At 55.2% G+C, this 24,442-nt stretch overlaps 1 protein-coding gene across 9 annotated transcripts in view; it reads right to left on the reverse strand.

Moving 5' to 3' along the window:
• ASAP2 (ArfGAP with SH3 domain, ankyrin repeat and PH domain 2) overlaps nucleotides 1-24,442 on the reverse strand; it is a 166,966-nt gene that overhangs the window by 3,246 nt on the left and 139,278 nt on the right. For 7 of the 9 annotated variants that reach the window (XM_032353369.1, XM_032353370.1, XM_032353376.1 and 4 more), the window contains 11 exons: nucleotides 18,562-18,751; nucleotides 17,157-17,242; nucleotides 15,331-15,446; nucleotides 14,384-14,451; nucleotides 13,050-13,163; nucleotides 10,806-11,058; nucleotides 8,304-8,438; nucleotides 6,890-7,061; nucleotides 2,376-2,425; nucleotides 1,854-1,945; nucleotides 1,283-1,405 (listed from right to left, as the gene is read on the reverse strand). In XM_032353369.1, coding sequence (XP_032209260.1) covers nucleotides 1,283-1,405; nucleotides 1,854-1,945; nucleotides 2,376-2,425; nucleotides 6,890-7,061; nucleotides 8,304-8,438; nucleotides 10,806-11,058; nucleotides 13,050-13,163; nucleotides 14,384-14,451; nucleotides 15,331-15,446; nucleotides 17,157-17,242; nucleotides 18,562-18,751 — 1,399 coding nt within the window. The remainder of the gene's footprint in view (nucleotides 1-1,282; nucleotides 1,406-1,853; nucleotides 1,946-2,375; nucleotides 2,426-6,889; nucleotides 7,062-8,303; nucleotides 8,439-10,805; nucleotides 11,059-13,049; nucleotides 13,164-14,383; nucleotides 14,452-15,330; nucleotides 15,447-17,156; nucleotides 17,243-18,561; nucleotides 18,752-24,442) is intronic. The other 2 variants (XM_032353371.1, XM_032353372.1) reach the window with 1 other exon arrangement.

Consider the following 24,442-nt stretch of genomic DNA (forward strand, 5'->3'; position numbering starts at 1 on the left):
ATGTAGTCAAGCATTCACCAGAGGCTTCGAGAGTCCCTGAGTTTCACTCTGGGTAAAGTATGTCCGTTACACACCGCGTACGACCTCAACCGCATAAAATTACGCAGGTAAGTAAAAGTCTAAAAGAAAATCACTGTAATACAATTGGTAAGATGGGGGGGGGCGCTGCTGGGATTACGGGCAGCACTGATTTTCTTCTTTACACCTTCCTGTATTTCCAGTTGTGGAAACGAACAGGTATTTTCCAGAAGGCTGAGTCCACTGCCGGGGGAGCCCCACCCTCATGCCGTGTTGTACACGAGCCTGAAAGCCAGACCTGCTGCGGCTCTTGGGGCAGGGGGCCAGGGGGGCGGGGAGGGAGTTGGCTGAGGTCCGGCCACCCAGTGAGGGTTCAGGGAACAGAGGCCGGGCACACTGGCCCGAACCAGGACCACGGGCAGCAGCCCCCTTCCCTACCTGGCTGCTGAGCGCCGCAAGCCCACAGAAGGTGGAGCTCTGGCCAACGGATCCCTGAGTCCCATGAGGGGAAAGAGCCAGCAGTACCACAGGGCACCAAGGTCACAAAGCCCCTACCAGGGCCACCACCTGACGTGCCTTGCACTCAACAGAGCAGAGTGACATCCGAGCTCCACCTATGGCGCTGAGCCCTTCGTGTCCCCCGTGGGGCAGACCCCGCCAGCCTCCCACGCAGGGCCCACGGGCCTCGTTTTTGACAGCAGCCTCTTACTGGGGCCTGTGGTATCGTCTCTCCGGTGGTGCTGAGGTGACTTCCCTTTCACAGACGAGGGGACTGAGGTTTAGTGACATGACGTCAGCAAGTCTGTTAAGCGCTGCGTCTGGATTCCTAGGGTCACACCTGGTGAACACCCCATTCACACCGTTCCACTCCCATGTGGATGTTCTGACTCGTTTCAGGACAAAGACCAACACCCACGGACTCCGGTCCCGGGTCAGCTGTCCGCCCGCCTCCCTCCAGCACGCGGGCCATGCTGGGGAGGACCGCGCCTTCTCCGAACTCACAGCCTCATTTCAGACCCTGAAGTGCGCTCTGGGAACGGCACCCTCACGTGGGGAGCCCCAGCCGGGGAAAGTGAGGCCCCCGCAGAAATGGGTGTCCGCGGAAGAGACATCGGAGGGGCAGAGCAGCCGGCAGTCCTGGGGTCGCATGGGCAGCGGGCCTGACCTGGCAGCGGGCCTGACCTGGCAGCGGGCCTCCCAGGCCAGGCGGGCAGGGATTCAGCCCCGCCCCTCCCAGGCACAGCCGGGCCGGCCCCCGACTCACCCACCACTCTTGGTCCTCCTCCCCATCCACGATAATCACATCCCCCTCGGAGAACGTCAGCTCGTCTGGGTTGTCAGCCACACAGTTGTAGAGAGCTTTGACCCGCTTGGGCTTTAACTTGGTCTGATCGGGAAGAGGAAGGGTCAGAGGTCAGTGTGGCACGGAGGCTTCAACTCCCGAGGCAGAGGATGGGGCCGCCCTGTTTCTAACTGGTCCCAGGGGTCCTGACCCCAGGCCCGGGAACCCACACGTGTCAAGTTGGGTGGATCGTGCAGCTCGGGGCTGGGGGACTTCTAGGAGGCCCAGGGAAAAGCTAAGCCCTCCCAGCGGAGTACGGAGTGCTTGGAGTCAGGCGGCCTGGTGCCTGGGGCGCATGTGGGGGTCGGTCCTGGAGCTGTGCTGGGGCTGCTGAGCCCTCCGGCTGGAGCGCTCTGGGCTCGTGTCCTGCCGGGATCCAGGAAGAGGCCTCCCACCCACCCCTAGGGGAAGAGGGAAAGACCTGTTTCTCAGAGAGTCCTGCTCACTGCCGGCCAGAGCAGAGAGGCAGGAAAGGAGGGGCTCTTCCACTTACTGTCTGTGACTTCCTGGGCATGGGGGCTGGGGGCTGCAGGGCCGCGGCGTTGGACAGCGCGCCCAGAGCGTCCGGTCCAGAGAGCTCCACTCCTGCAGGGCCAGAAAGAAGCAACGTCACAGGATGCCTCAGGCGTGACCAGGGAGCTGCAAACAATGACTGCAACCGCCTTGCCAGCCCGAAAGGCAGGTTTCCAGAGATTTCCGGATCTCTGGAGGGGAAAGCCCCTCAAAGGCCCAAGTGCCTGTGACTTCCAGGCAGCCCGTCCGGTGTGCAGGCATGTGAGTGTCACGGAGCGGGACAGATGCCGCCAGCTCCTCCACAGACGTGTGGGTCCCTGCCTGGGCCTCCCCGCCCGGCCCCCACGTGAAGGGGACAGTTAGGCAGGACCCGGTCCAGAGCAGCGCGGGAGCAGGAGCTGCAGGGGCTCTGGGGAAGACAGGGCACGGCCGCGGCGGGGAACCCCTCCCACGCTGCCCCCACGGAAGCAGCAGTAACCCTAGGTCCAGAGGGAAGAATTACCAGGTCCTCTCGGCTGGCCTTTGTTCATCAGTGGGGTCGACTTGTCAGCCCTAAAAAAAGGGGAAAGTAGATTTACTGATGCTTGAGGCCCCCCCAGGCATGTTCTCGACCCCCACTTCACCCCCTTTCCAAAGGAGCCAACTGTGCTGTCTCAGACAGAAGTAAAGAAAACATAACACTGAGTTTATGCCTATTTTCAAGAAACTGAAAAGACTCACAGGAAAGGCCTGATTCTCGAAGACACCAGTCAGCGAACCTCTTTTCTGAAGGGCCAGACGGTACATTTTCCAGGCTCTGGGGAGGAAACCCCACGCTGCCACCACAGCACCCGCCGCAGAGAACGTGGAAACCCATAGGCAGGGCCACGCTCGCAAACGCTTTATTTGTGGGTACGGCCGTCTGAACTCCATGTAACTATCGTGTGTCATGACAGAGACTTCTTTTGGGTTTTCTCAATCATTTAAAAAACCGAAAACCATCTTAGCTTGTGGGCCATACAAAAATAGACGTGGTGGGGGTGCCTGGGTGGCTCAATGGGTTAAGCCTCTGCCTTTGGCACAGGTCCTGATCTCAGGGTCCTGGGGTCCTGCTTCTCCCTCTCTCTCTGCCTGCCTCTCTGTCTACTTGTGATCTGTCAAATAAATAAATAAAATCTTAAAAAAAAAAAATGGGCGTGGGGCTGATCAGGCCTGCTCTAAGAGAACACGTGTAAAAACCCAGAAGTTCACCCAGGGTGAGATTAGGGTAGAGCTTCCTTTACCAAACAGCCCGGCAGTGTGCTGCTTCACAACAGAACAGAACCCCCCAGGCTGCGAGGACAGGCCTCCACCCACCCGAAGTAGCATCACCCACTCTGTCCCCCTCCCCAGCTCTCCCTCTGGTCACACAAGAGAAGCAGCTCCCAAGAAGCAGGTAAGACACTGGACACGGAACACTCCCAGCACGGCCGTGCCCAACCCCAGGCACTGGCAGCCAACACCCCCTGTTTTTGGAGTTGCCAGCCGCCGCCAGGCTGGCATCCAGAACTTCAACACGGGAGCTGGTGTCTGACAGAACAGCCCAGGGAACAAGTCTGCAGCAACGATGGGGGCAGAGGGCAGCAAGCTGAAGCCGGACGCAGACCCCGATGCAAGAACCCAGGGAAGCACGGCCTGTGGGCACGCAGTGTAGACGGTGAGTGCCCCCCACCGTGGAATTCAGCAGCCAAGGAGACCGCGGACATGCTCCCAACAGAGAGGTGAGGATGTACACATTACATTGTTGCAAGAGATCTTACAAAGGAGCATTAAAAAAGTTCTGAGAGTCTTCTGGTTAAAAAAGGCAGACTGAAATACATTTACTCCCACTTTCTCCCAAGGAAAAGATCAGAAAAAAACCGAAACCAAAAGAAGTACAAAAAGAACCTGAAGAGGAAACATTCTGGAATTGGCCACCAGAGGGACAAATCCTCACCAAGCCAGCTTGCCTGTGGAGGGGGACCCCACACACTGAGGAGACCCTGAAGGACCCCCATCTGTGCTCTGAGCCCCCAAGGCTTATAAGCTCCGGGGGCGGGGTTGAGCTCGGCAATAAACACAAAGATTGGCCCCAAATCACCTCAAGGAGGTGTGGAGCCCCTGGATTCCCAGCCCAACCCTGAGTAGCCTTTCAACTACCCTCTCTCAACCCACTGCAGACAGAAGTTTCTGTTCTTGGAGAGGGTAGAACAGAGGGTGTCTGGACTAGGGGGTACACCAGTGCAGTTTTGAGGAGCATCTTTTAAAAAGCGGGGACTAAGTGTGCTGGGGTGGCATCTGACTCCTGATGTCAGTTCAGGTAATGGTTTCAGGAACGTGAGCTCGAGCCCCGCATCAGTCTGCTTGAGATTTTCTCTCTTCCCTCCGCCCCTGCCCCCACCTCTCTCTCTAACAAAAAAAAAAAAAAAGGAGGGGAACTAAGTAAAAGCTCAACTTTATTTCTTTATTCAACGCCTAGAAAACCTGATCCCTTCAGGCGAGAGACAAAGACTATTCGCTAAGGAACCTGAGTGGTTCCTCAGGTTCCCCAGTGAAACTGCCCAGTGAGACGCTCGCCAGCCAAGCCCACGCTGGCGGCTCTGCGCCGAGGGTGCGGTGTGTGGTCCGTTTCAATGCTGCAGTGGAAGTGGCAACTCTGGGGCAGGAACACCAGATTTACAGGAAAGAGCCTCTAACATAACAGAAGTGAAAACAAGGCAAAGAACATGGAAGAAACAAATTATTTAGAAAAGCAAAAGCTAACATAAATGAAAACACCGCCCCAAACCCATCATTAATAATCTGAGATGAGAGAAAATGACTCCATGAAACAAACAGGATACTATTACCTTGAAAATTATCTGACACCTGGAATGAAAACTCAGTAATTACTAAGAACGGGAAAATGCAAATGAAGAAACTCTCCTAGAAGGCAGATTAAAAAGCAAGCCAGCCCGCCAGCACTGCAGAAACCGAAGCTAGAAGGTGGCCCAGCGCAGCCCAGTCTGGGCTGTGCAGAGCTGCATTTCCAGCCCCGGCCTCCAGGTGGAGCGCTGGGACTGGCTCTGGCCGGAAGCACGCTTCTCAGAGGCTCCTTAAGGAAGTAAAGGGCAGGAGTGGGTTAGGAAAGTGGCACCAGGAGTAGAAGGGGGTCCGGGTCTCCCACTCAGCCCTCAGGGCCGCTGATTGTACAAGCAACAGAAAGGGCACTGAGCTTCGTGTAAGAAGTCAACTGCTGTATGTTAAACCACTGAGACTGACTCAGGGAAAGTCTGTTAGAGATGTCAGCTTATTAGAATAAAGAGAAAAAAGATGATACACATCCAGGAAAGGCCAAGGGAGTCTGACATCTGAATAATATGAATTTGATTAAAAGCAATAAAAGAAGAAAACAGAAATTAAGACATTAAGAAAAATCAACGAAATTTCTTAGAACTGAAGGATAGATATCCTGAAAGGCTCCATCATCTACCTAGTGGCCTGGATGAGAAAATGCCTGCCCTGGGGAGGGACAGCCTCAGCAGGAGGGGGCCTGACGGGGCAGGGAGAGAGCCCCACCAGGGGGAAGACCTCCACGGGGTACCGCAGAGCTCAGCAGGGAGAGGAAGAGATGGAGGCAGATATGGGAGCCAGATTTCTCACCACTGCCAAAGGGAGTAAGGAGCACACAGAGGGAGAGGATGAGAATGAACCCTGGTGCTTTGAAAACACTGCCCCCAAATTCTTTTCTGAGATCTGGAATCTGCGACCATCCTGTGCTCCTGCACCGTCCCCACCTCTACCCTGAGTCTGGGCTCTGCCACTGTTTGACCAGGGACACACGGCAGAATTTTCTGGGGCCGTACCTGTTTCTTGGGACTCGTGCTTGGGCCCAGCCACCAAGACTTGAGGAAACTCTTGCCACATGGAGAAGCCATGTATGGGTAAGTTTTTCAGCCAAGAACCCCAGCCAAGAGCCCCAGATGACAGCCAGCAGCAACCACCAGATACGTGTAGCGGAGAGGGGAATGGGCCCATCATCTACGAGTCCTTCTGTGCCAAGCCATGCCCAGGCTCTGAGACGTCTCAGCTAGGGCTCCAGATCTTGTGGAGAAAAGACAAGCTACGCTCACTCTGCCGATCCAAATTCCTGACAGACACCTGGGAGCATCATAAATGGTTGTGTCTTAGGTCCATAAGTCTTGGTGTGGTTTGAAATGGGAGACAGTGTGAGCTCATGGACTTCAAGACGAGACGGAAATACAGAGAAAAATGTCTTCCTAAGTGTGTATCTACACGGATGGTCACCTACACATACTCATGTGTGTATCCCTGGTTCTGACCACCCAGGGGGCCTGCCTGGGAGCGGCAACCCTCAGAAAGCCATGAGCACAGGAAGCACTCATCTTGGCTTTGGAAAATCACTGTCACTAAAAGAAACCATTTCCCACCATTAGGATCCAGCCTGAGACCATGAACTGGATCCCTCTCTGGTCAAGGATGTTCTATGCACAAGTGGCAAACCTGGGGTTGGGGGGGCTGAGAGTCAGAAGGTAGTAATGCATCTTTGCTCATTTCCGATTGTGCTGGCTGTACTGTGTTGATGCAGGAAAACATCCTAGTTTGTAGGAAATATACGCCCCACACTGCAGAGGAAGCAAGATAACCTTGTGCGTGAGCAATAAACTGGAAGTAGAGGCCCGGCATCTCGACCTTAATTCCCCAAAATGCAGTGTCTCCTGAACAGAGTCTAAATTCATTATGTGGATATAAGATAGACATTTGTGTGAAATTTTTACAATTTAAAAAAATGCTTGGTAAGTTATTTTTAAGATACTTGACCCTGATGAATTCATTAGGTGACACCTGAGCTCAAATGTTATACCGTAGAAGCTCTGGAGACTTCTAATGTTTGCCCAGAAATTTCAGCAGATGAAGTAATGGGGCCATTGCCCCTTGGAAGCTCCCTGAATGCAAGAAGCAAGGATGACAATTCGGCCAGACCCTGGGGGGGCTTGAAGGCAGGCTAGTTACGGTTACCCGGGGACAGGCCTCTTCTGGGGGAGGCGGCTGGGCGGCTGGGGCGGCAGGGGCGGGGGCGGGGCCTTGCTCAGCTGGATCCCGGGCTGGGCCGGCTTGCTCTGCTGGCTCAAGGCTTCCATCACACTGGGCGTTTTTGCTACTGGAGGGGGCGGTGTGGGAGCCAGGGGATCTGCGGAAAGAGAGAAGGAGAGGAATACAGAGGGTCAGGCTTCGTCCCGTCCCCAGCCTTCTCATCAGAGGCTCTCTGGTAAGGGCTTCTTTTCTTCTTTTTTTTAAACGGCGATTTCATAAGGGAAAGCATCCTCCTTTCACTGCAGATTTTTAGAAAACCAGATTGGCACGGAGTCCTTCCAAGCCTTAGGTTAGGATTAAAATGTCTCTATGAGCCCATGAGGATCTTCCTCTGTGGGGAAGCCACCCAGAGACCTGGAGAGCCAGCGGCAGGGTCTTGCCCCTGGTCCCGCCCCCCCAGGCGAACTGGGTCCTCCGCTGACCGTGGGTCCTCCCCATTCGAGCAGGGCAATCGGAGAGGCCTGTAAAGAACTAACAGTAAAGGCTCCACAGTCTGTGAGGGGAGCTGCAGGGCAAAGAGGTAATTGTTTCTCCACAGACTCGGAAACTTAGGGAGCTGGTAAGGCAGGGAGCTGGGCCCTAAGCCCCAGGCTCCTTCCTCTGCTTGCCCCTCTGTGACAAACATTAGCGCTGCCCCCCCAAGATCCAGTGTCCTCACGCCCCATCTGGTTGAGGCCGCCGCCATGCTCAGGACAGGACAGGGACCCCAGGAGCCTCGCAGGCCCCCCGCGCACGCGCACACGGCACTGTCTGCAGCTGCGGCCGGACTGCCGCTGAGGTTAAACCCACAGGAACAAGCCGGGTATGACCCGCTGCTCTCCGAGCCCTGCTGGAGAGGGCGGAGCTCCTCCTGCCACAGCCCAGCCACGCGGAGCAGGAAGGGGACAGGCTCAGGGCTGGCCCCACTGATCCCGTGAAGACATTCCTCTGCCCCAGCCCCCTCCCCCGGCCCTGGGTCTTTCACCCACGTGTTGACATCGGAGAAAAACACAAACCAGATCACATCCACATGACTGTGCCCCAATAGTGAGAACCACCAAATGGCCAGGGGAAGTGAAGCCCTGGGCTGGCAGGAAAGGACGGAGTGTAGCTCGAGGGCTGGAGGAGACAGAGGAGAGCGCGACGGCCCCCCAGGGCGAGGGTGCGGACAGGCAGCAGGTTGCGGCAGGGCAGGGCGGCTGGAGGGGCTGCCAGGGGCCCGCACGGGGGTCGGGCTCCGGGCGGCGTCTGCCTGTGGGCGTGCGGCTTCGCAGCTCTCCCCACGCGGCTGCCGAAAGCACCCCCCAGCCATCCAGATCCAAGAGCCCACTGGCAAGAAAGGAAAAAGGCGAGAACGTACTGGTAGATGTCACGCGGAGAGGGGGCAGCGGTGGATGGACAGCTGGCGGATCTGACGAAGATCGCTGCCTGCTTGCACCGTCCACACTTACAGAGTTTGTCTTCCACAGGGCGGTAGCGGAGGAGGCGGTCTGAACTGCACACGCACACATGCACACGCACACATGCACACGCACACACACACGTGCATGCACACACACAGGAAGGCACGCACAAGCACAGAACAAAAACAGAAACAGAACACTGCATTATTGATCCTCTCACTCGCAAAATGCGCAGTATGACCCTTCTAGAACAGCATTAAGACCACAAACAGAATCCTGATTTTTAAAAAGAATTCCTGTCTCTGGCATCTGATGGACGATATAGACGGACCAGATCAAGGATGCTTCTGGAGGAATTACCAGCTGGTTATCACAGTCTTGATTTTTCCTTCTCAAACAGAAATAGGGGTTTGAAGAGGGAAACGAAAGCCACAGGCGTCCCGAGCACGGGGCTCAGGCTGTAGGCTCCCGCGGCTGTGCACACCCCTCCCTGGCCCGGGGAGCACGTGTTCTCAGAGCTCGAGGACAGAAGGGTGCAGACGGAGACAGGTGAAGGGCTCCCTGCCTCCTGCAAACCTTTCTGGCTAAGAGCCAGCACGCATGACACCCAGGAGGCTCAGCTGACACACGGGGGACACAGCAGCACCGAGGTCGCTGTCCTTCTTCTGCCCCCACAGAGCTCCGTGCACAGCAGTGACCCGTGCCTGAGGCTGTGCGCAGCCCGCACAGGGGGCCAGGCCTGGGGAGAATGTGGGCACCCCCACATGGGGCGTTTCTGCTGTGCCCAGTGTCTGTCCTGGTGCGGGAGGCGCAATGCTAACTCCCTTTGCAGTTTTGTTGGGTGGGACTCGCTGCAGGGCCAGGTGTGGCCTAGACGACAACAACAGGGGCTCTCTGGGGGGCTACTGGGATGAAGGACTGTCTACACCCGGCTACTGGGATGAAGGACTGTCTACACCATCAAAGGAGAACATGACGCTAACTACAGAGATAGTAAAAAAGAAAAAAAAGTAAGAAAAAATCCCAAACCCTCTCATTCTAAGACTCTACAAAACCAAAAGCAAAAGAAAAAAGAAAAAAAAGGGAAAAAAATGAAGTTTTCTGTTCCTTTTACATGACGAACAGAGCAAAATAGAATCTTCCTCCCGTGACACACAAGTGAATAAAAGCCCCTAATGGGGTAGAGGGACCACATCACTTCAGCTCTGGATTACAAAATTAACCCACGCACACAGGGTGTGGGGGAGGCTGCGGAAACAATAAGGGGCCCCACAAGGACCCGAGCGTGGCTGCTGCCCTCCGCCGCCTGGGGTGGTGACAGGGAGGAGGGCAGCCGTGGAACGTGGCCTTGCAGCTTCTCTCCTGCCCAGGGGTGGCACTGCCTGGGTGAGGGCACACAGGGGCCACGGCCCATATGGGGGAGGTGAGACAGCTATTTCTGGGGCTGGCCTGGGCAGCACCTGCTCTCCTCGTAGGGGCTCATCCCTGGAGGTGTGAGTCAGTGACCTAAACAACAGGCCCATCAACCTTCTCTGGCCTCCCTGAGAGACCTCCCTGGGTGCTGGAGGCAGGATCACGTGGGGGGTGAGGCACAGGGCCAGCGGATGGCAGCCGCCATATTTGCTCCCCGACCCAAGCCACAACCGTCAGTCACACCCCCTCCCAGAGAGCAGCTGCGGCCCCTCTGCACTGCAGGACCTCCTTCTGGACCAGCAGCAGCCCGCAGCAGCCACAGAGCCCGGACACCACACCCTGGGGGCTCTGGCCCTCCCTCTCCTGGGATGCCCCCTAAAGGCCACTGGCCATGAGCTGTGCCGGCCACTTGCTGGACCCACCTTCAAGGAGCAGAAGGATCAGTTGGTCCTCAGCCTAGGAAACTCACTTAACTTTTGGGGGCCTCAGTTTCCATTTTCATAAAAAGAAAAGCATCTGTTGAGTCAAACTCATTCTGCTGGGACCGAGCAAGGTAAGTGTAGCTGAGTATCCTTCCCGAAATTAGCATCTTTTTGTCTTTCATTTCATGGGGATTACAGGTAAAAATTAATCAGAGGCACCACAAGCTGGCTGACTGTAGGCTGGGTGAAAGAAACAGGAGAGAATGCAGGCGGGGGTGGGGTAGTGACTGGTAAAAGCAGAGAGAAAAGGAACAGAAAGAAGATCTGCAGGAAAATGTCTCGCAGGACCAGCATCACGAGCCGAGCCACCCACCTCAGGCCTGCCCGGGGGGTCCCCGCACTCCCCACGTGACACGCAGAGGCCACACCTCTGCCCAGAACAAGGATCGAGTCAGATGCTCTACCACCATTCAGCACCCTAAGAACGAGGAGCTCCTTTAGGGTACCAACAACATAACTCTAAGACAAAAAATCCCCACATGTCACCTAGCAGGGGGCACGGCAACTATAAACTTCTCAAAGCAAACACCAGACCACACCCTCTAAGCTATGGCCGCGCAGTACCTTTGGCAATGTTTCGTGGGGGCAGCGGGGGTGCACTGGAGGTGCTGGGGACCACAGGCTGGGTGGGAGGTGGGCTTCCGCTGAGGACCGCACCGTACGTCTCGTTCTGCAAGATGCTGGGCACGAAGGACCTCTGCTTGTCCTTGGCCAGGCTGGTGGCGTCTCTGGCCAAAGACGCGGCGTTGGACTGCAGCTGGCCGGAGCCCAGCTGGTAGAAGCTGACGGGCCGGTCTTCTCGCCGACTGGGGCTGGGCTGCAGAAGGGGGGGAAACGCACACACACCGACCCCTCGGTCACAGCGTCTGGGCCACGGGTGACCGCCTTGTGCACATCGCGGCTACCTGGGCAGGTACGTTTTGGGCTCTCAACTGTAACAGGAGAGCTGTGAGATTTGAAAGTTCCTTTTATCTTCATGGAGACACCCTCTCCCACCCCCAGTGCCGCAAATGCCATAATTTATAATTTACAAGTCACCATTCTGGGAAGGATTGAGAGCCCAGTCTGTTTCACCTTTACTCGCCGGCATTATCTTAACCTATATCTGTTTCCACCGCACTTCCTGTTTGTAAACACACTTCCAACTGAGCACCTCGCGGCAGCCAACCCCCAACAGCGGGGCGCCAAGTTCCGGGGACATCAGGTGCTCTTCTCAAATGAACTGAAGTCTCGAGAGTCCTCTAACTCAGGGATCAGCAAACCATGGCCCGTGGGCCACCATCTGTTTTTATAAATAAAGTTTTATTAGAACACAGTCGTGCCTGGTCATTTAATATATTGTCTGTAGCTACTTCCAAGCCACTGGCACGTCTGAGTAGTTGCAGTAAAGATGGTGATAATTTAGGCCCACAAACCTGAAATATTAATTATTTGACCCTTTTGGTTTGCTGACCCTTGCTCCCCTTGAAATCAGGACTCGTGTAAATCAGATCTAATTCATTTCCAATATCAGCTTCATTCTAAGAGCTACGATCTTGAGCAACTACCTTAACCTTGCTGACCAGACCCCTCATCTTTTCAGTGGGTAGACCTGTGCTCCTCTCACACAGCCCCCGGGGCTTCCAGAACAGTACTAGCTGTGATACCGCCCTGCCCCTCGCAGGGCCACCTGCCCACCCAAGGCTCTGGCCAACCCAATGGCTCAAACTCAGCTGAGCTATGCAGAACCTGATGGCTAGTTCTCTTCACACATATTTTAAATTCAACAAAGCCCAAGGCCGTATGAACTATAATTCCCTCTGCTGGAAACCGAGCGAGTGGGAGAAGAGTGTGAGCTCTTGCTGTCAGACTTTTAAGTGGACTATGGGACCGGCTGTGTTGGCTTGACCTGGGGCTGATTATTTCCAATCTTTTTTTAGGATCGGTAAGTATAACAATAGTCAGTCCCTCTCACTTGGACACCATTTTATAGGTAACTGAGTGGAGGAGTTTCTTAGTCAAAGAAATAGCAAGTATGAATGTTAACTGAGCCACACACAAGGAGAGTCAAGGTTTTGGAAATGCCATAAATATATATAATCAGACATCGTCAGTGCACCTCAGGACATTCGAGTCCTACAGTAAACAATAGGAAATGAGACATGGCATTCCCCACAAATTTCCTAGCAGCTGGGAGTGGGGGCTCTGGAGTCAGTCTGCTGGGGTGTGACTAAGCTCTGAGACCCACGTGAAGATGGTAACCAGCCAGGGGTCCCCCAAGTGGGCCAGGTAGAGTGTTGTGAGCAGGGAGCTGGACTCAGAGGCCAGCGCCCTCTGGCCTCAAGCTGGTCTCTAAATATTGGCTTCACCGCTGAGTCAACCTCTCCTGAAGCTTCCATGACCCAATCGGATACAGGAGAAAGCTGGACCCAGAGCTCTAATGGTCATTTCATTCTAGTGAAGGTTTTAAAGATCAACTAGTTGAACTTGACCTGTGATACTGGGGAGCCCTGGCTCTTTACCACATCCACGGCACGGGGCTTCCTCTAAATCCCATTAGAAACAACCCCCTCCCCAATATCTTTCCCTTAGATCTAAAGGTGAGCAGCTGACGACGCCCCAAGTAACGTTGCTGTACACCCACACGCACAGGAGCTGGGAGGCAGGCACAGCTGCGGGACGGGCAGAACCAGCTACTGAGGGTGGAGCAAAGAGTTAACTCGACGTTTTGTACAAAACCACCCTGTGCCCTAATCGCACTCTGGGGTCCACCCGGCTCGGAGCGAAGCCCCTCAGAACCTCCCCGACGATCTGTGGCCCGGCACCAACCTGCAATTTCTCGTCCACATCGTCGTCACTCTCATCCAGGTCTTCGTGGAGCAACCGCCACTCGTATTCGACGTGGACGTGCGAGTTAAACCTCCCAGACAAGGCCTGGGTCAGCTGAAAAGAGGAAGGGCTGTCGGCGCCGCCGCCCGGGAGCTGGGCACCCGTGGGCGGTGGTGGGCGGTGTGGAGAGGGGAGGCAGAGACCCTTCAGGGCAAGGCCAGCCGACGGAGACCCCACGCCCTACCTTCACCGAGGACCCTGCAACGCCCATTTAGAGCTCTGCAAACTGTAAAGCGCTGCAGGCCAGGGCTACTGGAGATCTTAAGGCTAACGGCCGGCGTGCGGGTGCTGACGGGCACACGTGGGAGCAAACTCAACAGAGGACGCCGCACGTGTCACTAACGGGAAACCAGCCCCGGCCCGCAGAGCAAGGATGGGAGTGAGTGTTTCCGCCGTTCCCTCAAGGAAGGCGGATACCCAATTCCACGTGCGCTAACAGGAGAGAAGCGAATTCGTTAGACTCAATGCGAGTCTTAGCATGTTAGCCCTTAACTCTCTCCCCAGCCAGAGTAGCTGTGTGCGCTTTGGCAAGTTCCTTAACCCTCCTGCGCCTGTTTCCTCATCTGTAAAATACGGCTAACAGAAAAAACCAAGTCAGAAGGGCTATCAAAATTAAATCAGCAGTTATCAAGTGTTTAGCACAGAGCACCCCTCACTCTCCTACCCTTCCAAAGCAGTCACTGTTAGTTCAATTTACTGCGCACTTGCTCAGTGTCACAAAGCACGACGCTACTTCTGAACGGCTAAAGCGGACTCCGCCTTACAAACACGGAACCAGTGGGAGAGCTGGCATCGGCATGACTTCCTCAGCTCCCAGCAGGAGCCCCTACACTGCCTGACCCCGTGGGCTCTGTCCACTGGCCGCACTGCCCCTCCTTCTAGAACGGGACAGGAAAAGATGGTGGGAACAATCCAGATGACCTGGGACTGGGGAACGAAATCCGCACACCAGCTTTGGATGCTGCTCCAAGGGGAAGGGCTGGCAGCTCAGAGACTCCAGAGAAGGGGCAGAGCGGCGGTGGCCTCCGGATCTCTGGTCCATCTGCCCCAGGCAATGCCATGGCCACCAGCCACGTGTCCAACCAGCAAATTCCAACTTGTGTTCCAAGCGTCACTATGATGGGGGTGGTCCCCTCCTCTCAAAGGACTCCCCGAGTACACTTTCTCCTGCTTGTCCCGTCTAGGGTCCAAATGGGACCTTCCTCCCAGAGGGCAGGGCCCCTCCCCACCCAGGCAGGTCGCCTTCATCCCATGCGAGCCGGAGGGAGACTCACCAGCTCCTCACAGTGCTCGTGCCTGAGGCGTCTGGCAATGTCCAGGGGCGTCTCTCCCGACTCGTTGGCTAAAAGGCAGGACAACACACGGAGGTGTTACGGCCAAAGCAAGCAGAGGTCTGACCTCAAGAGGCAGTTACAAGAAGACACAGGGAGGCAGCACGAAGCGGAAGTGAGCTGCACTGTGTGGGGCGGGGAGGCCTGACCGTCTCCCCATCCTAACACACCACAGCAGCGCACAGTCGGCAAGATTTTAAGACAGTCTGTGCTGACCACGGAAGCAGAACCGAACTCCTCCTCAGCAGTCTATGAATCTGAAATTGTGTATTTTCTTCCAAATAAGCATCCATCAGCAAGGTTTGGTTATTTAAGAAAAAAAAAAAGAAAGAAAGAAACTTGGCGAAGCAGGTGTGCACCGCCTTTCTGTCCTTTGCTCTCTGTTCAACAGTTCAAGAACACTTCCTCATGGTGCAATCACAGCTGCCTGCCCTCAAGCGGCTGCCAGCGCTTCAGGGTCCCCTAGTAGAGGGAGGGACGAAGGCCCAGCAGATCAGGGTCCCTTGTGGAGGAGACTCGGTGCCAAGAGGGGCAGTGATCAGTGACTCCCCACTGCCCGGTAAACCTCCCACCCAGAGCCAGAAAGGAGTTAAGCCTGATCCTGGGTGGGGTTCTGAAGAGGAGGGCAAGATACCCCAAACCTCGTTCAAGGTCACCTCAGCACAAGGAACTTGTGGAGGGTCCGTGCTCTGCCTCTCATAATCTCTATGATGCCTGCCCATGACAGAAAGTCTATGTCCCAGATGGAGGGAACCCGCTGACCAATATGGGACCGTAGCAACCTTGGCGAGCACGCAGGCAAGGCCCCCCGACTTCAGATGGTAGGATTTGGGTCTCCCTGGCTGACGGGAGCCCAGGCCAGATGGCCAGGCCGGCGGCCACCCGCTCACCAGTCTCGATGGAGGCCTTCCCCCGCAGGAGGAGCTTTAGGCACTCGGCGTTGTCCGTCAGGCAGCAGTAGTGCAGGGCTGTGCTGCCCTTCCCCGTCTGCTTATCCAGGTTCCCGCTGGCCAAGAACAGGGACCAAAGAAGAGAAAGATCAGTGAGTCACTGGCCAGGGGACCAGCCCTGCCTGGCCGGGGAGGGGCCCCGGTGTGAGGCCAGCAGGGAACCAGCAGTAAGAGCGCGAAGGCCGGAGTGGGGCACTGTGTTGTTGCTGAGCGGGGGCCGAGGGGGGCTTAGCCCGCTTCTTCCTGGGCCAGTCCCGAACTGCGGCATCCCTCCCGCTTCCCCATCAGCACCCGGAGCCTGAAGTGTCCGCCTGGGCCTCAGGAAGCCTGTGGGACATGCCATCCTGTCCTGCAGGGCAGGGAGAGTTTTTCCATCCTATTACTGACATTCTTGCCGGGAAGGGGAAGAGCCCCTCTTCCAAAGCCCAGAATGCACAAACGCCTGTATGTCTGTGGGCCCCAGGCTGCCCTGCAGACAGCCGGCGGGGCAGTCCTGCGATCTCTAAAGCCCTTCTGGTGAAACACAAGAGCGGGTTACCCCAGAAGACACTGTGCTTCTCTTACAAAGCCACTCAGCCTACTGGGGGAGGCAGCCCGGAAACGTGGCTGTCCTTCTGAGCAGGAGGGACTGTGGGACTTTGTGGCCTGTGGAAGGACACGTGGCAGGGGGCACCGTCCCAGGTGATACCCACTGCTCTCATCAAAACAGAACGTGCTACACTCTCGGGGAAAATGAGCCTCATCTTCTGATCTCTCCCTCTTCCTGCTGCCCTCCTACTACTCCAGAGAAACCAGGATTTCCCTTCTCACACTCCAAGAGTTTACGCTGAGGGAGGATGGTGTCACGGGTCTGTTTCATCCACGGTCTGCTGAGCCACTGTGACACCAGGCGCCGGAGGACGTCCAGGCTCCGCAGAGGGTGGCTTCCACGGAGTCCGGCAAACTGCTGACCTGCCTCCAGCTCCTCTACCCCTGGCCATCTCCTCCCCCCCATGAACAGCAGGGAAGGCCAAAATGCAAACTATGACCTTGCTTTTGCAGGTGGAATTTTCCACTCTGTTTGGCACAATTTCAGTGGCTTTTGACCAGCACCTCCCCCTCCACACACCCCCAACCATGATCAGGGAGTCAAGATACACGGTGCCGGGCCTCTCTGGTCGGCCTGCTGCCCCAGGTGGGCGCCGTACCCGGGGCGGAATGCACCTGACAGGACTTCGGAGCCCAGGTAAGCAGGCACACACATTCTTGAAAGGGAACTTCTAGTTAGAAAACAGAAACAACTTTTCAAACCAAACAAAATGCCTGCAGTCCAGTGATGAGGTTTACGATCCCAGCTTAGGTGGGTGGTCCCAGTATGTATCTGTGCGTCCATTTTACTGTCCCCACTGCTCAGGGCGCCTGCCTATGTCCAGTGAGACACTCTGAGGGCCAAGCATGGGGACGGCTCTGTGCACACCAGTTGGGGGCATGTGGAGGCCACAGATAGTCCCCCAGTGCCCACAATTCAGATATACGAGCCTGACAGCTCCTGAGTCCCAGACGCTAGAGGACAGGTCTTTCAGGTACCAAGAAGGGTCTCTGTCTTCACACTCTAGGGCTTTTTGGGGACTATGCTCTAATAGCCCACTCCTGGAAGTTCTCTTCCTGTCCCACAGCTCATGTTCAAGGCTTGGAAAAAATCCCAGCATCTTGGCCAGGAACCTGATCCTTCCTTGGAAACACCAGGAAATAAAATCAAACGGCTCCCCTAACTTTAGAACACCTACCTGTTCTGAACTAAAAAGTCTACGATGTGGAGGGAAGTCCGGTCCACCGATCTGACTGCAAGATGGAGGGCAGTTTCATCTGGCTCCTGAAGACCAAACAGAAACATTCCAGAATCCCAAGGGCAGCATTCAGTTTTGTGTCCAATGTGAGTGAAATCATGTATCTCTCTTCCAAAGCCTTTTATTCTTTCTTTCAAAACATGAATCTCTAAGACATATGGCCCCCTTAGTCTCCAGAGGAAACTCTGCCCTTGGCACCTGCGATTTCGAGACCGGTCCTCCTTCCTCCACAGTAAGTAGTAAGAAATCCAGGGTCTCATCTCAGAGTCCCCTCAATCTCTAGGTCCTTATCCCAGAACCAACAACAGATAAGGGGGGGGGCCCTTTTGTTCAAGGACACCAGGAAGGTTCCCCAGGCCTCCTGTACACAGTGTCTGATACGTGTGTTTGTGTTTTCTATCGCACACGTATAGGCAGGCTGTCAGCGCTAATGCCCACAACTGCCTTCCGTTGAAACCAGGGGACACCTGACCCCAGTGCCTTTCCTGAAAGTGAGTTCTGGCAGGTGAGGGCTGTCTCAGGTAGGTGGGTGGGCAAGAGAGCAGGAGGCAAAAGCAATATCCATGCAATAGGGAACATGGGGCAAAGAGGGGCGTGTCCCCAATTCACCTGCCTGGCCTGCCCAGCCAGCCAGGGCCACCCACTGCCCCCAGCCCCCGCCATGCTCTGGCCGCGGCACAGCTCCCTGCGCCTTCATTACAATGGCAAGCAGCTTTCATGGGACTGCGTGTGTGTCTCTCCAAAGTCACCCATGGAAGAGAATTAGGATACATGCCAACCCGGGACACTGGTAACCGGTTTCCTGTGGACTTGATCCTGACAGTAAGACCCCACCCCACCTTGAGACCTCCCTGCTCAACAAGGTTCTCCCAGTCAACTGGAGGGTGTCCCTCTTCCGCTCCTCCCTCAGGGAGGAGGGCGCAGGCTGCGGGGCTCTCACTCCCAGGGAGGCCCGGCAGCTGCTACTGAGAGTTTGGATCTCCGCTCACCGGAGACAGAACCTCGTGCGGGTCACTCAGGTCCCTGAGAAGACGCTCCCTCCCCACCCAGGACTGGCCTTTCTTTCCGGGGCTGGCATTCTATTTTTGGTTTAAGAATAAACTGCCCACTGGGAAGTGTGTAAGCCTGAGGATTCACAGACCTGTACCCCTGGGGCTAGAAACACATTATATGTTTAAAAAAAAAAAAAAGTAATAAAAAAAGAATACACCACCCATTTCTTCCCTACAACTCGATGCTCTCTTTCTTCAGAGAACTGTCCCACTGTCAGCATTTCTGATTACACGGCCTTGCCACTCCCCCCGCTTTCTCCTCTTTCCTGAGAAGGAGCAGGCCGCACTCTTACATGTCCGTTGGCCAGCGGGATTTTTTCTGTAAGATCCACACCGTCAGCATACGCCTGGAGTAATCCAAAAATATCTCTTGTTTTGACGGCCTCACAAAGGCTGTGAAGCTTTGCTGCGTTATCTGCGTGCCTTTTCCTTGCGTATCTCCTCTCGATGTACTTGGCAGTAATGTAGTCCTTTCTGGCATTCCTGAAATCAAGCATAATTGCCTTGTAAATGATTAAGGGCCTCTATTCAAACATCCAACCTTCAATCATCAGGAGCAATTTTTAAAAATCCTGCCCCTGGCGGGTAGGAAGGGGGCCGCCGTGTGACTGTGGCGGCGCCTATGTCCAGTGACACCTGAAGCGGCCCCCCTTTTTTAAAATATTTTATCTATTTATTTGACAGAGAGAGAGAGAGATCACAAGTTGGCAGAGAGGCAGGCAGATAGAGGGGGGGAAGCAGGCCCCCCGCCGAGCAGACAGCCCGATGTGGGGCTCGATCCCAGGACTCTGGGATCATGACCTGAGCCAAAGGCAAAGGCTTCACCCCCTGACCCCCCCCCGCGCCCCGAGCCCTTTTAAGAAGCGCTGCCATCTTCCAGTTTCCGACCTAAGAGGCCTCGAGGCCTGGTGCAGGGTGCCTGGGGCTTATTCAGGGGCCTATGGGAGCTGGCCCAGATGGGCAGACCAGGAGGTCCTCCACAAGGGGAAGACACGATCTCCTTGGTCACGGGCACTGTGCCTGGCAGGAAAGGCGCGCACCACTGGTCTCGTGAACCAGAACAAACTGCCAGTCTCTGCGGTCTATTTTCTGGCCTTCCTGTGGCACGGCGTTCACAGACTCTACCTCCCCACAGAGCATGCAATGGCAGCAACTCTGGGAAGTCAAGAGCAGCACAGGTTCCAATCCCGCCCCCACCACACCGACGGGACAAGCATCCTACCCCTGGAGGCGTCAAGTCTTATTTGTGCAAGTGTGTAGCATGCCCCCTCGTGGAACTGTGACAAGCACGTGCACTGACACTTGCGGGGCAAGTGGTAGGTCCTTAGGACCCTGGACTTGCGGATGAACTTCAAAGACAGGCAGCAAGGAAGACAGCAGCTCCTGGTCAGGTCTCTGCATTTTACTACAAGGACCTTAAGGAGTAACAGCAGAACAATAAAAGGCGTGGAGAGGATTTGTGAATGATGCTAACTTCCTTGTGGCCACTGGGCGAGAAGGTCAGGAAGCAACCCGGAAACGTACCAGCTGATGAACGGACAGACAAAATGCAGTCTCTCCACACAGCTGTGCAGGGGACAGAGTCCCGGCGGGCCGCGACGAGGCTGAGCCCTGAAAACACTACTCGGAGTCAGAGGAGCCCCACAAGGCCACACACTGTATGATGCTGTGTCCACAGGATGCAGGCAAGAGGCAAGTCTCTGGAGACAGAAGGTGGCTTAGCAGGGCCTGGGGTGGGGGGCGAGGGGGGGCTGTTGCTGGTTAACAGGTGCAGGGGTTTGGTTTCAGGTAGACGAAAATGTTCTAAAATCGTGGTGATGGGATGCCTGGGTGGCTCTGTCAGTGAAGCGTCTGCCTTCAGCTCAGGTCATGATCTCAGGGTCCTGGGATCCAGTCCTGCGTCGGGCTCCCTGCTCAGTGGGCGCTTCTCCCCCTGCCCCACGCCCTACTCGTGCTCTCTCTCTCTCAAGTAAACAAAATCTTTAAATAAAATCGCCGTGATGCAGGCACACTCTGTGAACACGCTGAACAGTACTGAACTGACATTTAAACAGCTGAACTGAACGCATATGAACTGTATTTCAATAAATCTGTTAACAAAAAGCATGTCAGGACAGGGTGGCTGGGTGATGGATGTTGGTGCTATGTTGAGTGCTGTGAACTGTGTAAGACTGATGATTCACAGACCTGTACCCCTGGGGCAAATAATACATTACACGTTAATAAAAATAATTTTAAAAAAATAATAAAAAAAGAAAAAGAAAAAATCATGTCAGTGAAAACTAAATTCCACCAACACTACAAAAACCTAACTTTAGCCAACAGATGCAGAGACACAGGGAAAATGGCATGACAGGATCAAGGTCCTGGGCTCCTTTCTAGGAACTACTTTTTCTGGAAAGTGAAGTGCCCTGAAGTTTCAGAAAGTTGGGCGGGGGTGCTGAAGGGAAAGCCAGGGCCTTCCGCGTTGGCTCTAAGAGACGGCACAGCCCAGGCTCTCGGCTGGATGGCTGCTCAGATGGGCTCTGTCGCCTCCATCAAGGTCACAAAGGTGCAAAGCCCTTTCCGTGACAACACATGCTCACAGGGCTGCTGCAGGTCACGTGAGAGAGCACATTTAGGCATGGAGCACAGCATTCTAGAAACACCAGCGTGGAATGAGCAGGCTTGTAGTGCCAAGTGGAACTGGGGCAGCTCTTCTCAGCTCCCAACCTGCCACCATCCTGCCACCAGGGCTGTGCCAACTGCCTCTGCTGTCCCAACCGGTCACCAAGCCCCTCAGGTGAGCACCCAGGGCCTAGGCTGCAATGGCCCAGGGCCAGGAGCGAGCAGGTCCCCTTCAGGGTCTGAGAGGGTAGCTGGGGCGTCACTCCCCACTGCGGACGACCTGACCTAAGGTGCTTGTGAAACGCAGACTGTGAGTACTGTGCTAACTTATGTGTGTCACCTCCCAGACGTGCACCGCTATGTGCTTACAGGTTGAGCTGACACATGTAGTCCTGTCGGTCCTCGAACCAGGGCTATGAACTCTGTCTCCACCTTACAGAGAAGTCAACTGAAGTCTACGGAGGGACATGAGATTCTGTTTCCTCACGCAGCAGGCAAGTTGCCGAGGGGGCCTCCTAGCACAGTGTGGCATGCAGGGAACGGCTCAGTGACCTCCTGAGCCTGATGACAGGCCATATCTGATAGTGAATCAAACTCTACTGGTCTCATGATGAGCGGTTGGTCTAGATGGCCGTCAAGGTTTAGGGAGTTTCAATAATCTTTGTGGGACCATCACCACGGTGACCTCTCCCACCTCTCTGGGAAGGAGCTAGAGAGATACTGGCCCCTTTACTTATTTTTTTAATGCGTTATTCATCCGTCCAGAGCTCTGTGTCCCCTGAAGGTCATTCTTCCCCAAGCCCGGGCACAGACCTGCTTTATGCACCACCGCACTCCACGGCTTTGTGAGGGAAGTTCCCTCCGACAGCGCTGATCCCTCCCAGCCTCTTGCTTTTTGGAAAGGCTTCGACTTTTGGAGAAAAGCAGTGAACTCAGAATAACAACACTTTTGGCCCACGTTCAGGAGAGGTTTCTCACCCTTCTGAAGGACGGGCCCGTGTCAGGGTCCCGAGTCACACAGGAGGAGCAGCGCGGCCTCTGTAAGCAGACATTAACCCGCCTGCTTCCCCCTTTCCACCCCTTTCTCTCTTGGCATACCCCCCAATCCAAAATCTGGGGATTCACAGGCCACTAGAGGGTCTCTAGCTTCCCTTTTAACAGATTTATCTGCAGATGGCGTGTTCTCCTGAGATAAAGCCAGCAGCGGCACACGCCTTCTCACGTGCAAGTAAATGCCAGCCTGTTTAAGTAGCCACAGAGCTGGGACTTCAGCTTTGACTCGGCCATTCATTAAGTGTGCACTGAACCCCCACAAGCAACACGCTGGGGCGGGAAATACAAAAGCCTGGAAGATGCAATTTCTCAGAGAACTAGGTACCAATTCCTCCGTATGGTAAGAAGTGGGATGAAAGGTTTTATTTTTTAATTTCTTTTAGGATTTTATTTATTTGACAGACACAGATCATAAGTAGGCAGAGAGGCAGGCGGAGGGTAGGGGGGAAGCAGGCTCCCCGCTGAGCAGAGAGCCTGATGCAGGGCTCGATCCTAGGACCCTGAGATCATGATGTGAGCTAAAGGCAGAGGCTTAACCCACTGAACCACCCAGGCGCCCCGGACGAGCCAAATGCCGAGCAGAGAGCCCAGCACTCAATTCCACCTGAGCAGGTAGGAAAGCAGGAGGCATTCTGCCATCACACCGGCCATCCGCCCTCATTTTGGAGGGAAGAAAGAGGGGGAGGGCTACACTTCCCTTTCATTAGTGTCACGGTTGGGGGGGGGGTGTCTCAATGCAGCAGAACGCTTATATGGAAGGATTTGAAGCAGATAGTGTTCACTTTTTAGAATCATCTAGCCCCAAACTGCCCGCTTGGCACCCCAGGTACTTGGAGGAAACTATTTTACTTATCATACACTTTGTTCACAGCCGATCACTATTACAGCAGTCCAGGAGGCTGGTATCGGCCAGACTAAACGTGCCGTCCCGGACCCTGGAGTGTCCTTTACTAAGCTCGGTCTTCGAGCTATGCCTGGAAGAGCTGGCTCGGCTCCGGGTAACTCTGGGGAAACCCGAACTGTGAAGACCCTCAGTTTCTGGGGTCTGCGGGATCAGCGTGCGGCACTCACAGTGCCTCCACCGCCCACCCACGGCCAGCAAACAGGCTGCCAACAGCACCAAAGGGCTGGTGTGGCCTCACCCGCACCGATGAGCATCCCGATGGCTCCGGGAGCAGGGGGTGCGGTCTCCTGCTCGGGTTAGAGGAGAGGCTCCCAGAAGCCCGCAATCCTGCCCAGGTCCCGCCATAGGGGAGCGGCTACGTCTCCAGGTCTGGGTGAGAAAACAGATTTCCAGCTCAGCTCTTCATCCAGAGAGGACAGCGACCTCGTGCCTGCAATCCAACCTCACAGAAATGCTACAGCACAAACAGCAGCTATAGGACAGTGTGAACCAACTCTAACCCCACACCCACTGAGTGCTGGGCTCAGATACCGGATAGCGGACAGTCGGGGCGGGGTTCGCGCCCTTAGAGGTCGAGGCTGTCTAACTGCACTAAGTTACCTCACCTCAGTGCGAAAGAAGTCAGATCCTACAACCTCAGCTTCCCAAGGGCTCGTCGCAACGAACGGGTTACAAACACCCAAGTTCTCAGCTTTTGGAATGGGCCTGCGCGCGTCCTCCCGGTGCGGCAGCTCTCTTCAAGCACAGGTCACTGTCCTCGCTCACGTCCCTTAGGAGCACCTGTGCCATCCATGCCCTCTCAAGCATCTTCCAAAGGCGATGCTGTCTCTGTAAATGAATTTTCCTACTCTTCCTTATAACATTTTTCTTATGTCCTCCTCTCCTGCTAGAACACCTGGATCCAGGCTCACCACTGGAAGGCACTTTACTGCCCTGGGGACACCTCCCTCCCTTCCGTCTGCCCCCACTCTGCATCGCAACAGACCCGTAACCTCGCCCCCGGCGCCCAGAGCCGACAGGACAGCCGCTGCCCTGACCTGCTGCTCCTCCCTCCACTTCTCACTCTTTTTTTTTTTAAAGATTTTATTTATTTATTTGACAGACAGCGATCACAAGTAGGCAGAGAGGCAGGCAGAGAAAGAGAAGGGGAAGCTGACTCTCCACTGAGCAGAGAGCCCAACGCGGGGCTCGATCCCAGGACCCTGAGATCATGACCTGAGCCAAAGGCAGAGGCTCAACCCACTGAGCCACCCAGGCGCCCCTCCACTTCTCACTCTTAAAGACCAGTGTGATCTGGGTGATTATGCTGTTTGCTAAGACTGGCAGGAAAATCTCCTGCTATCAGCTCTGCCTCATCGGGGCCACGGGATGCAGGGTGAGGCATCAAAGCTTCTCGGCTGGGCTTTGTGTCAACAGTAAAACAAAACCAAAAACACTCCTGTTGAAGAAAACACTCCACATTTGCAAGGACCTTGAGAAAGAAAGTGATGTGTAGTCATGTCTCTATGACAACAAGCCTCCCAGTGGCTGAGAATTTATGCGGAGAGGAGAGAGAACTTCCGAGGCAGAAGGCAAGGGGGTGAGCGGCTTGCTGTTCATCCTCAGACATA

Source organism: Mustela erminea, chromosome 7, assembly GCF_009829155.1.
Source record: "Mustela erminea isolate mMusErm1 chromosome 7, mMusErm1.Pri, whole genome shotgun sequence".
Lineage (NCBI taxonomy): Eukaryota > Metazoa > Chordata > Mammalia > Carnivora > Mustelidae > Mustela > Mustela erminea.